Source organism: Pseudopipra pipra, chromosome 1 (assembly GCF_036250125.1).
Source record: "Pseudopipra pipra isolate bDixPip1 chromosome 1, bDixPip1.hap1, whole genome shotgun sequence".
NCBI lineage: Eukaryota > Metazoa > Chordata > Aves > Passeriformes > Pipridae > Pseudopipra > Pseudopipra pipra.
In genome coordinates this window covers 16,107,329-16,121,641 of record NC_087549.1, presented here as the reverse complement: position 1 = coordinate 16,121,641, position 14,313 = coordinate 16,107,329, and the positions used below count along the sequence as shown (strand labels likewise).

The window sequence follows — 14,313 nt, the reverse complement described above, 5'->3', positions numbered from 1 at the left end:
AAGCACAGAAGTACAAAGAGAAACAATTCATTAGAGATGCATTTCTCTATATCTGCTGGCTGTTAACCATTTAACAAACAGAATTCACATCCTGCACAGATTTGAGATGAAGAATTTTACTGTTCTAGTTTCCTTCTAGTACCAAGTTACATTTTCCTTCTAGTGAACAGATGCTGGATTGTTATGCAGGAGTTAAAAAAAAAAAAATCATTACCAGTGAATCAACATTTACCATACAACCTTATGAACACAAATCCCTTTATTTGAGCAGCATTATGCAAAGCAAAACGAAACTGGATGTTCCCTGATTAGAAACAGATATTACATTCTTCCTCACAGGATCACAGAATAATAAAATCATGGAATGTTTTGGTTCGGAAGATGATCTAGTTCCAACTCCCACTGTCGTGGGCAGGGACATCTTTCAGGTTACTCAAAGCCAAGGATTTCTTGGGAACTTGTTCCAGTATCTTACTACCCTCTTTGTAAAGAATTTCTTCCTCATATCTAATCTTAATGATAAAATCATAGAATGTGAAGGGGTTGGAAGGGACCTTAAAGACCATCTAGTCCCAAATCTCCTGCCATGGGCAGGAGCACCTCCCAGTAAACCAGGTTGCTCAAGGCCTTATCCAACCTAGCTTTGAACACTGCCAGGGTTGGGGCATCCACAAGCTCCTTGGAAAACCTGTTCCAGTATCTCACCACCCTCAGAGTAAAACTTTCCTTCCTAATATCTAACCTAAATTTCCCCTCTTTCAGTTTGTACCCATTACTCCTTGTCCTACCACTACAGTTCTTGATGAAGAGTCCTTCTCTGGCCTTCCTGTAGGCCCTTTTCAAATACTGGAAGATTGCTGTGAGGTCTCTACACAACCTTCTCCAGGCTGAACAGTCCCAACTTTCTCAGCCTGTCTTTGTCAGGGAGGTGCTCAAGTCCTCATCTACCCTCTTTTAAGTTTAAAACCATTGCCCTTTGTCCTGTCACTAGAGGCCCTGGTAAAAAGTCTCTATCCATCTTTCTCGTAAGTCCCCTTTAAGTATTGAAAGGTCACAATATGGTCTCCCTGGAGCCTTTTGTTCTCAAGGCTGAACAACCCCAGCTCTCTCAGCCTTTCTTCATAGGAGAGGTGCTCCAGTCCTCTGATCATTTTGGTGGACTTATTTGGATCTGTTCCAATAGGTCGATGCTTTTCTTGTGCTGGGAGCCTTGGAGTTGGACACAGTTCTCCAGGTGGGGTCTCACAAAAGCAAACCAGAGAGGAAGAATCAGCTCCCTCAGCTTACTGCTCATGCTTCTTTTGATGCAGCCTGGGATATAGCTGGCTTTGAGCTGTAACTGCACATTGCTGGTTCGTGTCCAATTTTTCGTCCATTCATCTATCTATCTATTTATCTATCTCCCCAAGTCCTTCTCTTCAAGACTGCTCTCAATCCATTCATCTCCCAGTCTGTATTGACACTGAGAATTGACCAGACCCAGGTGCAGGATGTTACACTTGGCCTCGTTGAACTTCATGAGGTTCTCCTGGGCCCAGTCCTCCAGTCTGTCAATGTCCTGGATGGCATCCCCTCCCTCAAGCAAATCAACTGCACCACTCAACTTGATGTCATCTGCAAACTTGCTGAGGGTGCACTCAATCTCACTGTCTACATCATTAACAAAGATACTGAATAGTCTTGGTCCCAATACAGACTCCCTGAAGGACACCATTTGTTGCTGATCTCTGTACTTTAAGCTCTTGACTGCAACTCTTTGGATGTGGCCATGCAGCCACTGCACTATCCATCAAATAGTCCATCCATCAAATACATATCTCTCCTATTTAACAACAAGGCTGTTGTGTGGGGCCATGCCAAAGGCCTTACAGAAGTCTAGGCAGATGACGACTTACAGAAGATAGATAATAATAAAAATAACTAGCAAGTGTGTGACTAATATATCTGTTGCAATTGCTGAAATGTTATGTATTCCTCAAGCTGCAGCCTTCCAGAACTGAAAATCTGGGCCATGACTCTGAAATAGACTCAGATAAATGTTCTGTGACCCATCACACTCTTGATATTTCAAACTGATTTTTTCACTGTTGTAAACCCTTTTTGTTAGAAGATGCTCATATACAAGAAAATAATTATCTAGTCCATCTTAAATATGTTATATTTTCTTGACCTTGATCAAAAGCCTCCTGTTGAAAAGAATACAAAAGTTCCACTGCTACTAGATCACGCAAACTGAGACCTCTACAATCCCATACTCACTTTACATCCATTTATCCATGCTCATATGCTTCTTAATTAATTACATTTTGTTGAGACAACTTTTATGAGGGCTAGATTAATTTCAGCACTTACTTTAACTAAAATTAAAGCACATGATCTAGATTTTGGCACTTACAATTAATTAAAGTTCACCCTAAAGACTAAATATGAAAGAAATAATTTAAAAACATTAGCTTTAACTATATTCTCATATATTTTAAGATATTAGTACAAATTAGATTTTATTAATATTTATTCATTACCTTGTCCTAAAGTTTGCAGGATGAGGATGCCCATCATATAATGACAAATAATCATATTCTTCTTCTAGAGCAAAAGACTGAAAGACGATTTGTATTCTGTTTCTTTCTTCTGCTATTATAACCCATGTACAGTTTGCACCATTTGGATATCCATATGGGAAGCCAGGGCTTTCTATAGTGCCATTAAGTCCTTTTAAAGTTCCACCACAGGTATAAATAAATCCTAAAAAAGATACCAAGGAAACAAAAGTCAGCAATCCATTTTTATATCAATCTTCAACAGAATACATCACTAGAATTCATGATTTCTGAAAAAATATCAAAATATTTCTTAGCAAATATGGCATTTAGAAAGAAAAAGCCAATGTTTTAATACAAATGCTGGCCACTTAATGCAAAACAACCCCACCCACCTAACAAATGTGTTTTCCATACTGTTTATGTAAAGGCATATGGTAGCATCTTTGCAAATAAATATATATAACAACATCTATGACTAAATTTGTCTGTGAGGCAAAGTATCCACATCAATTCCCTTTTTTGACAAAAGGAAGAGAAGCAGTCAGAGCAAAGCAAACAAATTTCTTTTGGTACAGGTCTGATACAGATTAAACCTATTAATCTCGTGCTCCTCCTCCACATATTTTGGGACTGTAAGAGGCTAAAAGGCTGCTTATTATGAACAAGCTTTTCCCAGTCAATAATTCTGGGTCATGAAAGCTGTCTACTTAAAGACTTAATCTGAAATACCACCATCATGATACTATGTCATGTAAATATTAAGATGAACGTGTTTTGACTGACCCTAAGTGGGTGTTGTTCAACTCCCGTGGGCAGGGAAGACCCCCAGAGCCACTCCCTCACCCACCACACCCCACACCCCCCCATCCGCTCCCTCGCAGTGGGATGGGAGAGAGAATGGAAAGAGTAACATGAGAAAACTCATGGGTCGAGACAAGGATAGTTTAACAGGTACAGCAAAAGCTGCACATGTAAACAAAGAATATGAAGGAATTCATTGGCTACTCTGCCAGGCAGATGTTCAGCCATCTCCAGGAAAGCAGGGCTACATCATGCCTAATGGTTACATGGGAAGACAAACATCATAACCCTGAACATGGTCCCTTCCTCCTCCTTTCCATCAGCATTTTTCACTGAGCATGGCACCACTTGGTATAGAATATCCCTTTCATATGTTATAGAATATCCCTGTCATTGTTTGGATTCATCTGTGTCCCAGCTGTGTCCCCTCCCAACTTCTTGCCCATCCCCAGCTGATTTGCTGTGACAGGCAGCATGATAAGCAGAGAAGGCCTTGATGCTGTGTAAGCACTGCTCAGGAATAACTAAAATGTCCTTGTGTTATCAACACTGCTTTGGTCACAAATCTAAAACATAATACCATAGGATATACTATGAAGAAAATTAAGTCTATCCTAGCCAAATTCAGTACAGTGGGTCAAAGGTGAAAGGTTGCTCTGCCAATAGATTCTTTTTAAAATGAACATTATCAAATTTCAGAAATGGCCCCTACATTCAAACACTGATTTTTCTTGGATTATAACAAATTTTCTTCGTATATAGAAAATCCATTTTCTGAGAAAAATAAGAAAACAAGAATAATTATAAAAAGATCTCCTTCAAGTCACTGTGTCCTGGCAGGACAGGTCCTTTTCTAAACTTTTGTTCCAAGTTCTAATGCTCAGTTACAGCAGTTCCTAACTCACTGGGGGCTTTAGGATATTTTTTCTTTCCACCAGCTTTGCAGTCTGACTGTAGGTCTGCGTCCTCTCTCCAGGCCTTCTGCTCTCTTGCCCCTTAAATATTAGATCAGCTTTCCTGCTTTGCCTTTTTTACCCCCAAAACTTCTCTTTCCCAAGCACGCTCAGAGTAAGCCCCCTCTGCTGGGGGGGATTTCATCAACTGAGAGACAGCACAAAACACTGAGCTTCTCTTTCACAGAAACACGATATACATTTCACAACAAACTACAAACAAACAAACCAGATGCCGACTCTTTAATTATACACACATGTATATATTTGAGCTCATTAAATCATCTTCTTCATGGCATATTCACAAGCTTGTCTTCACACTGAGCCTTTATATGTGCAGAGACCCCCTTCTCTGAAGTACTAAGCAGAAATCTCTTAAGATTTTACACTTTGTGTTGCTACACTGTAAAGTCACTTTTCTTGACAACAGAAGAGGGAGACATAAAATGTTTTTATCTCGGTTTTTTCATGTTTATCTCCAATGCTAAGAAAAGATGCCTCTTATGAAGTATGACTACTGTTTCAATACAAATATCACTGTATCAGATATACAGGACAAAAAGGGAATGGAAGATCCTCTTAGAAAGTAATTAGGCCTTTGCCTCATCTGACATGTATAGCAAATTTTACCTTCTACTGTGAATTAGCTTAGAGAATTCATTCTCATATCAGTGCTGCACAATTTTCATTGTTAGGAGTTTGTTTTATTTATCTCTTTCTGTATCTCCCTCATATACTTGAACTATTTTTAAATCTCTTTTATGTGTTATTATTTATTATTTAAGCTCAGCTGTTTTATTTAGCACTTTAAAAGTCTTTTGGAATAGAGTTTGTGCACAAGTCATTTTACAAAATTAAACTACATCATAAGCTCTTCATCCTAGAACTCTAACACTTCCCACAAAATACAGTCACTGAAATAAGACTTCAAATAGCTGTGTGCACATATTTATCAGTTTAGTTTTTCCTAGAAATCTCTTGCTGAGGCATATTCAATTGAATTAGAGAAAAAACTTACAGAGACAGAGACTTGAAAACTAAATAGCATATGCTGTAAATTTTTATGCATCTCCCCAGACCAAGTGTGGAAAGCACAGTGTAAACTTTGTCTCAGCATCATAGTATAGCTCCATAATTTAGAACCTTAGTTGCTGTACTTATGTCATGAAAGCTTTCAATTACATTTGGACTGTTCTGTTAATTCAATACAAACTACAAAGAAAAAAATCAAATATAATAGGTCTTCTGTTTCCAAAATTAAATTAGATTTTAAAAAAACCAAAGCCAAAACTAGAGCCACAACTATGAGTGAGCAGAACCTTGTGAGATAACACACTATTTATTAAGGAATCTAATGCTTCATATTGGATCCAATAATTGGTCCTATCCATAAATATATATGAAATATAAAGTTTCACAACTTATAAAAGTTCCACTTCTTTTATTCCATACCCAAACCATAACAAAAGAGAATTATTCATATTCTGCATGATGATAGAACTTGGATGTTTTTCTGAGATGACTAGTAGAATGTAACACAGCTATGCACGTGTCAGAAGATACATTTTTAATTCCAAGAATGGAAAAAACACCAACAAACCAACAGTGAAGTTTGATTTTGATAGGCCTACTTTTTTAGTCTATAAAATAAAAAAAATCATGCCAACAGACTCCATACAACACGTACTTTAATCTCTGCTTTCATATGTTAATACATTCTGTGATGTTCTTCACCTTGGCAGTCCAACTTGGTTATGATCAAAATAGACAGCGTGCATTAACTGACTGGTCTGATCAAATGTGGAAAACATGACATTTATTTTCAAGAGGTAAAATTCATGCTGAAATAACTAGTAACATATACTGTGATCTTTTTCATCTAGATTTCAGAACTAGCATTCCAAAAAGAATTTACTTGCAAACTGCTTTTCATTAAGGGGAAGGTTTTATTCAAAGCACACAATGAAGAATTTTGAATAGCTTGAAGTTAGACTAGAAAAGAAAAATTCTTGTTGAAGCAAGTATGAAGATGAACAACACCACTCATGATATTCTTTTAATAGTGAATATGATTCAAAGTTTCCATTGCATTGTTTTTTACCAGATTTTAAAATTCAGATGTTTAATTCTCATCAATTTTACATGGATAAATATTTCTTTAAATCAAAAAACACAGCCGCTCTTTCTGATTTCAGTCATCCTCTGATTCATTGTGGGATTACAGTAAGCATCAGTAACATCAGTTCTTAATCTACTTATTCAACTTTCATTGCCTTCTAGCAAAGCAAGTAATACTTACACCATATCCACACCCCTTGCCCTTGGATTTCCCATAATTATGCTCACTCAGTACACAACAAGATTGTCTTTGGCTTTTTCTCTTCCTTCTGACCATTCAATTGTACTGTTTAATAACATATGTCCACACCTCTCACCTCCCTAGTACTCCACACCTTTTGTTTAATCTTCTTTGTTTAATGTGTTCTTTAATAGCAGTCATTATCATAAGATAATTACACTGAGTCTGCATTGATTAACACACTCTCACATTTCTAAGTTGCTTGTGTATTTCCTTTTAAAGAGGTATTTAATACTTGCTGTCATTTGTTTTAAAAGCAAACTGAGAAAATGGAAGACGATTTGTTCATATGCTGGTTTTTTTCTTCAGTATCCTTTCTGATAAGCCAATCTCCTTTCATTTCTTTGACTTGCACCTATCTTAAAGCACAGTCAATAGTATCTTACAGTATTCCTTAGCCATGTCATCCTTGTTCACCTCCCCTTTTTTGTGCAATAAACCTATTTGCAACATTATTCTTTTCCCCCTAGTTGGTGGCTCTATTCCATTCAGAGTCCATCAACTTTGTTCATTTATCTCTCCTGCTCTTTACGTGTTTCTGCAAGACCTTTACTGTTTACGATCTTTGATCACCTGACTGTATTGAACAGCAAGGAGTAGCTACTTTTTATGCTGATCATAAATCAGGAAGGACTGTTCTCCTAATTCTCTTCTGTTTTGCTGCATTCTCTTTCTGTTCACTTACGTTATCATCACCTTAGATTTTATGGTTCTCTATGTTCATCCTTTTTGTTAGCACGTCTAAGAACCTACTGCAGTGCAACAGGGATAGATTTCATAGCGATGTGAACCCACCCCTATTTTGTGAACCCTTTCCTTCCTGCAATCAATCCTTCTCATTCTTGGAAAATATATACACAATATTTCTTTCTAAACTGTCTTACCATTTCTATAATTTTACTTGTCCTGTCATGCCTCACACCAAGATCTTTGAGCCCAATTATGAAAATGAGAATAGGACGCTCTCCAGATGTAATGATTGCATTTTACTTTGGACTGTGTTTGAAATTTATCTTTTTATCTCTTCTCATCATGTCTTAATTCTCTTTAATTTATGCTTTTCCATTTCACGTTATGCCTCTTTTCTGCATTAAACAAATCTCCTTTCTCTAACCTTAACTTCCAACACTAAGTTTTATTGAATTTTTTTCACTTGAGTACAAACCTGGAAGGCAATCATCTCTAATGCACTAAACTTATTAGTTCCTACTTACTCTCCACCTTTTTCTCTGCATCCCTCAAATGCCCAGCAGCTTGCATGCTTCTTTCTTACTCTACCGTGTTTCCATATGAACAGACTGCTGACTTTTACACTAAGGACACTCACTGGTGTCCATTCCGACCAGAACGTTATAACTCCCTCTTTCTTCATGAGTCTCACATTTCACCTGTGATAGGCATGGAAGGTGTACATACCAGCAGCAACCCTGCAGCACAGAACACCAGAACAGAAGTAGACTGCACCTGGGTAGCAGTTTGCAGTGGGATAGGTATCCATGCCAGCTACAAGGCATTAGAACTGCTGCTGTTTTAGAAAAGTCTATCTTGTATTCATATAGATCTCTGTGCCTGTTTAACTCAACTCTACTTCAAAGAATCCTCACTTCCACCTCAGCTCCAATAGGAGTTTTTACAATGAGCATTCTACCAGGTGAGCAAACCCTGGTAGACTGACATTTGATAGGCTGACCAGAGCCTATTTTCTTATGTTTAGTTTCCCAAAGTAATAAAAATTTAGAATCATAGAATCATAAAATGGTTTGGGTTGGAAGGGACCTTAAAGATCATCTAGTTCCAAACCCCTGCTGTGGACAGGGGCACCTTCCACTAGATCAAGTTGCTCAAAGCCTCAATCCAACCTGGTCTTGAACACTATAGGGATGGGACATCCACAACATCTCTGGGAACACTGTTCCAGTATCTCGCCACCCTCACAGCAAAGAATTTCTTCCTAATATGTGATTTAAGCCTACCCTCTGTCAGTTTAAAATAATTTTCCTTTTTCCTATCACTACACGTCTTTCTAAAAAGTCCCTCTCCAGCCTTCTTGCTGGCCCCATGTAGGTATCAGAAGGTACCTGCTGTAAGGTATCCCTGGAGCCTGAACAACTCCAACTCAGTTCCAACTCTTCTGTCATGGTTATGTCTCTCTTTGCGGGTGGCTTTTTACTTTCTATTTTTGTCAATCATTGTTTTTTACATATAATGCTTATTTCCTTCATTTTTAGACTGTTTCCTTTAGTCTCAGAGATGCTTAATAAAGCCTTATAAAAGAACCAAAAAACGCAACAAAAATCTTGCGTTTGTGAAGGGCATAAAGTAAGAAAAACACTGAAACACCTTGGTGAAAATCAGCTCTTAGGAGTTCCAGGAAATTGAGGACTTCTTAACTAAATTGACATTTCATTTCATTTTGTTCTTAAAAGCATTTTCTTTCACAAATAAGATATTTGGATTCCTAATCTTTGCACAACTTACTGGAAATTGGGCCACTATGAAGTTTAGACATTATGACATTTTCAAAAGAAGTCCATTTTAAACTTTTTAATCTATGATTTGTATCATTTTAATGCTATGAGAAAATATAGTGATACTTTTTGGCAAATAACTGAGTAAAATAGATTGCCTTGCCCTTGTATAAGCTATAATAAGGTATTTAAATGACTTTTCTAATCTTTTGGTAGGATTGACTGGAAACTCTATAACAAAATCAATGGAACTGGTATGGAATACCAGCCAAACAGAAGCTACCACTGTAAATCATCACCACATTTGAAACACTTTATGGAGGGACTGCTTTTCCTTCAGAGAGAAATTTCTTATCTCTGTTTCAGACACCTTTTCTGAAAGAGGTTTAGAAATATTTTAGTGTTGTCTTCCACTTGTCTCAGCTGTGAAAACTAGAAGGACGAAAGATTCTGTTCCCTCATGTCAACACTGAGTGTGTTACTTGTTTAAAGAAACATAAGGTCTAAAATACCACAGGACTGCTCTTGTTCACATGGAATATATCCTGAGGAGCAGAAGACTTAAAATGGAAAGATGGCAAAAGAAGCAACTGGTTTTCGTGTAACAAAAGTACATAAGGAAATACTCTCTATAAAATAAAGATTGAAACAAAAGTAACCTCTGGAAAAAATCAAGATATATTTAGTACTACACATTTAAAGCTGAAATGTCCCATAACATTAATTAGTTTTCAAATTAACTGTAGTGTAACAGGAGAACAGTCAATATAATGCTGACTTGAATTCCCAAAATTTAAAGCCCATCGGCATACACAGTAAACCTCTGTCATTATGTAGCTGATTCATTAAAATTGGGAAGGGAAAGGAAGGTTTGGGAAGGGAACAGAAGGGAAGAGAAGAAAAACAAAAGAAAAAAAAAGAAAAAAAAAGAAAAATAAGAAAGCACAATTACAGTATATTTCATCTGGTAGTTTGAAATCCTCCAGCAGTTTCAGACAAGTGATAGAGAGCAGATTATTGTAAATCTATGTAACCACCTTGAAATTCAAATACAGCTTTAGAGAAAGAAAGAAAAGAAAAGAAAGAAAGAAAGAAAGAAAGAAAGAAAGAACGAAAGAAAGAAAGAAAGAAAGAAAGAAAGAGAAAGAAAGAAAGAAAGAAAGAAAGAAAGAAAGAAAGAAAGAAAGAAAGAAAGAAAGAAAGAAAGAAAGAAAGAAAAATAAATAAATAAAGAAAAAGAAAGAAAGAAAGAAAGAAAGAAAGAAAGAAAGAAAGAAAGAAAGAAAGAAAGAAAGAAAGAAAGAAAGAAAGAAAGAAAGAAAGAAAGAAAGAAAGAAAGAAAGAAAGAAAGAAAGAAAGAAAGAAAGAAAGAAAGAAAGAAAAAGAAAGAAAGAAAGAAAGAAAGAAAGAAAGAAAGAAAGAAAGAAAGAAAGAAAGAAAGAAAGAAAGAAAGAAAGAAAGAAAGAAAGAAAGAAAGAAAGAAAGAAAGAAAGAAAGAAAAAGAAAGAAAGAAAGAAAGAAAGAAAGAAAGAAGAAAGAAAGAAAGAAAGAAAGAAAGAAGAAAGAAAGAAAGAAAGAAAGAAGGAAAGAAAGAAAGAAAGTTCCCATAAACCTTCTAAAATATCGTAGATTTTGTTAAATTCTAAAAGGGAGTGGGTGGAAGGGTTAAGAAAAGTCAGAATGAGGATAAAAGTTCCAGTAAGCATTCAGATAGGAAATAAGCATTATCAATAAATATGATGCTGATTTGAAGCAACTTCAACAAGATTAGAAAAGATTTTGAAGACTCAGTGCTTGGAAAATCCAGACAAAATTAAGGCTCTGTTTTAAGCTTCTGCCAATAGTTATTAAACATAGAATGGCTCAGTATTTACTGTACACTACCACAGACCATCTTCCTATTCTGTTTTCTTTTTAAAAAAGTAAGACACCCTTCTATGGCAGCTCAGATCACTTCAGATGTAAACAGCCTATAAAATCTTCTCATTCCTTCAGAGGGATGACCTTCAGAAGAAATGTAATTTTAAAAAAATGAAACAAACATTCCTGCTTTAGATAACATGGAAGTTCAGACCTTTGAAACTCTGCTATAAGCCTGAGAAGAAAAAAATGCATAACTAGTGTTGCATGCTTCTGAAATACTATGTTTCCCAGTGAAACATATATAAAACTTGATGTTAATAGTTACTTTGTGATGCCATAACTGTAGGGTTGAGAATTAAAGGAAGCAGCAGCTGGAAAAGCCAACTGTAGTCTTTGATACAATCCAAACTCCAGTGAGTTTTCTGTTTTTCATTTTCTAGATCATATAATAGTAAAAAAACCCCAAAGTCACTTCAAAGAGACACAGACTATATAAGGGTCAAGTGAATCCAAGGAGATCAGGAGCACTTCTCATGAAAGATTTCACACTATGGGACAGTTTCTGACAGTTCTTAAAAATGAAGGGAGCACAATTTAAACATTTTGGAAAAATGTAAACATCTTTTACTAATAGAAATTAATTCTGTCTTCATTTACTAAAAAAAAATTCTAAAAAAGGTAATTTTTAATCAAAGCAGTTTTTTAATATAGTAAAAAATAATTCTTCTCATCTAAAAATCTACAGACCTCTACTATTTTTTCAATGTTTTTGTGTGGCTGAATACAAAGATCATTTTCCAAATATTGTCAGTTCTGCTTAATTTTTAATTTTCAATTAATTCGCATTGTACATTTCTGCATTTGCAGTAGGCCAAAGTATTAACATCTTTACCATGTCCTTCCATGTGTCATAAATATTTGTTTTGTATCATAAGCCAGAATCTATGTTTCAGTAGTCCATTGAGGCAGTTCAGACTGAGGAAGGGTAAAAAATAAGTTAAAGAGTGTTGTTAGTTACTGAGATATCCGAGTTTGTAAGCCTTTCAATGATCCCTCATTTACTGATAGCATAAAACCAGTAATTAAGTTTTATCAATATTTTTTATATCATATTTATTCCTGGTAATTATTTCAATTTAAAATTAAATATCACCACTAGAGAGTCTGACCCTAAAATTTTTAGTATTTAACAAATAAAATAGTTGTCCAAAAAGAAAATCAGAGATTTCCTTCTCCGTACACTAGAAAACACTTTAAAGTCATGAAAAACTTTCTGGACAAGGTATTAAAAGTGCTAATAAGCTGTTCTACAAAAATAGATGAACAAATGTGTCCAACTCTCTGGCATTGATAGCTTTTTGATTTGATCTCACATTTTAGACTATTTAATAGAGATAACAATGCTAAAATGTCATAGAGCCAAGCAATACAATCAAGTGCTGTTTCAGACTTTAGTTTGGTCCCGATGGTCACAGGACCATTGAAGGTGTTGCTATTACTCTATATATTTATTCTGGTCTTTCCAGAGAAAATTTGCTTCTGTAGAGGTAGACAGGTGAACCCCAAGTTGTTATATTACTGTAAACTTTTTGGAGCTTATGTGAATAATTATGTTTTAAACATAGCTGATGAGCAGCATCCCTGAGCAGCTGTCTTCATTATGGCAGAGAGTTACAGAGGGACAAGAAAGACAATATTTACTGATTCATCCACGCCAGCTGATTTTGCCATCCTATCATGTGAGATAAACACCAACACACAGTCATCATCATCAGGAAAAGATGAATTATCTCTCTGCCTGGCTTGATAAAGCTTGATGCTACTCTGTCACCATTTGTAGAAAGGAGAAGGAGGAATAAATATTTAATGATGTCACTGGTATCTTCTTTTCCCTCCTCCATTGAAAATAGCAAACAAATAAACAAATAAAAACACAACCACACCAGCCCAGCATCAAAGAAAACCCATTTCTGCTCCAGAACTGACCAGTAAACCTTTTCCATAGTCCTGCCAACATCTTCTAAACAAAAATGCTGTATCACTGAACTGGGGATATAGAATGCATTTAGAGAAAAAGGTTATATGAAAAGCTGGACTGAAGAACTGTGAAAGGAGTCTACACAAAATGTATGGAAGAAAAACAAACAAACAAACAAACAAACCAAAACAGTAAAGGCAAACAGTGCAGCACAGAAGTCACAGAAACTGTGACTATCTGACTTGGATAGCATAGTTTAACTTGACACGTAAAACTGTTTTAGAGAACAGTTATACCATTCTATTTTATTAAGTTATTCTGGTAAATATTGAGATATTATTGTTGATTAGATGTCTTCATGTTCATTTTTATGGGACAAAGGAATTTGGCATCTTATTGATTGGAATTTGGACAGACTTTACTAATATGCCAGGTATTACGTATTCACCAATGCATCTTACATACTATTATGCTATTAGTATTCCCATGCAAACAATTTATGCATGGGAAAAATGCAGATGTCTAGACTGAGTCTTTCTTCTCGGGTTTCAGCTTATATCAGCACAAAAAAAAAAAAAAAAAGGATAAAGTGCTAATTATTTCTTGAGACTTAATGACAATTTGTTATATAATAGCCCCAGGCACAGTCTTGGACATTCAGTTCCTTTCTCCCAGTCATTAATACTCGGCAGGGGCCAGTGTCTTTTCTGATCAAGTAAGCAAAACACGTCATTTTCTATTAAATTGTGTGACTTTACAACTTTAATTGATGTGCTCCCTGGTTTTAGCTTATTTCACCTTTTGGCAACTGTTACTCCAAGTGTCTCATCCATTCTGCAGTACTGATGTCTGCTTTCAGTAGCTAATATCTCTGAAATTAATCAGTACCCTACATTTTTAAAAAATTGCTGGTAATATCGCCAGTGGCTTATCATGAATAATCATCCCCTCTGACATGACAAACTAGCTCTAACAGGAAAGCTATTACTTTGAAACAAATTGTACTGCATTGAAATATTCTCAGTAGTAAAGAATCTCAGTACAGTATTAAAGCTTGCTCAATTCGAAACAAAGAGAAGAGAGACCTTGCTGTCTTCCTCATGTCGTATTCTCTTTATCAAATATTAGATATTAGCAGTGTCTTACCTAATAAAATTTTCAGAAGGGAAGCATTTTTTTTTTACTTTTATTTTTATTTTAGCATTAAAAAAAACCAGCACTGCATCCTCTTGGCACCTTAGTAAAAATATTACGGAGCTCACCTCTTTTTTTTATGCTGTTTTTCATTCCTAAACCAAAGACATTGTTGGTTACTGATTCATTACTTCTTTGTGGTACATGAAAATGT

General features: G+C 35.7%; 1 protein-coding gene across 4 annotated transcripts in view; it reads right to left on the bottom strand.

Moving 5' to 3' along the window:
• The window catches only part of CSMD3 (CUB and Sushi multiple domains 3), a 605,903-nt gene that overhangs the window by 527,297 nt on the left and 64,293 nt on the right, over positions 1 to 14,313 (bottom strand). For all 4 annotated transcript variants that reach the window (XM_064646451.1, XM_064646458.1, XM_064646466.1 and 1 more), the window contains exon 2: positions 2,523 to 2,745. In XM_064646451.1, coding sequence (XP_064502521.1) covers positions 2,523 to 2,745 — 223 coding nt within the window. The remainder of the gene's footprint in view (positions 1 to 2,522; positions 2,746 to 14,313) is intronic.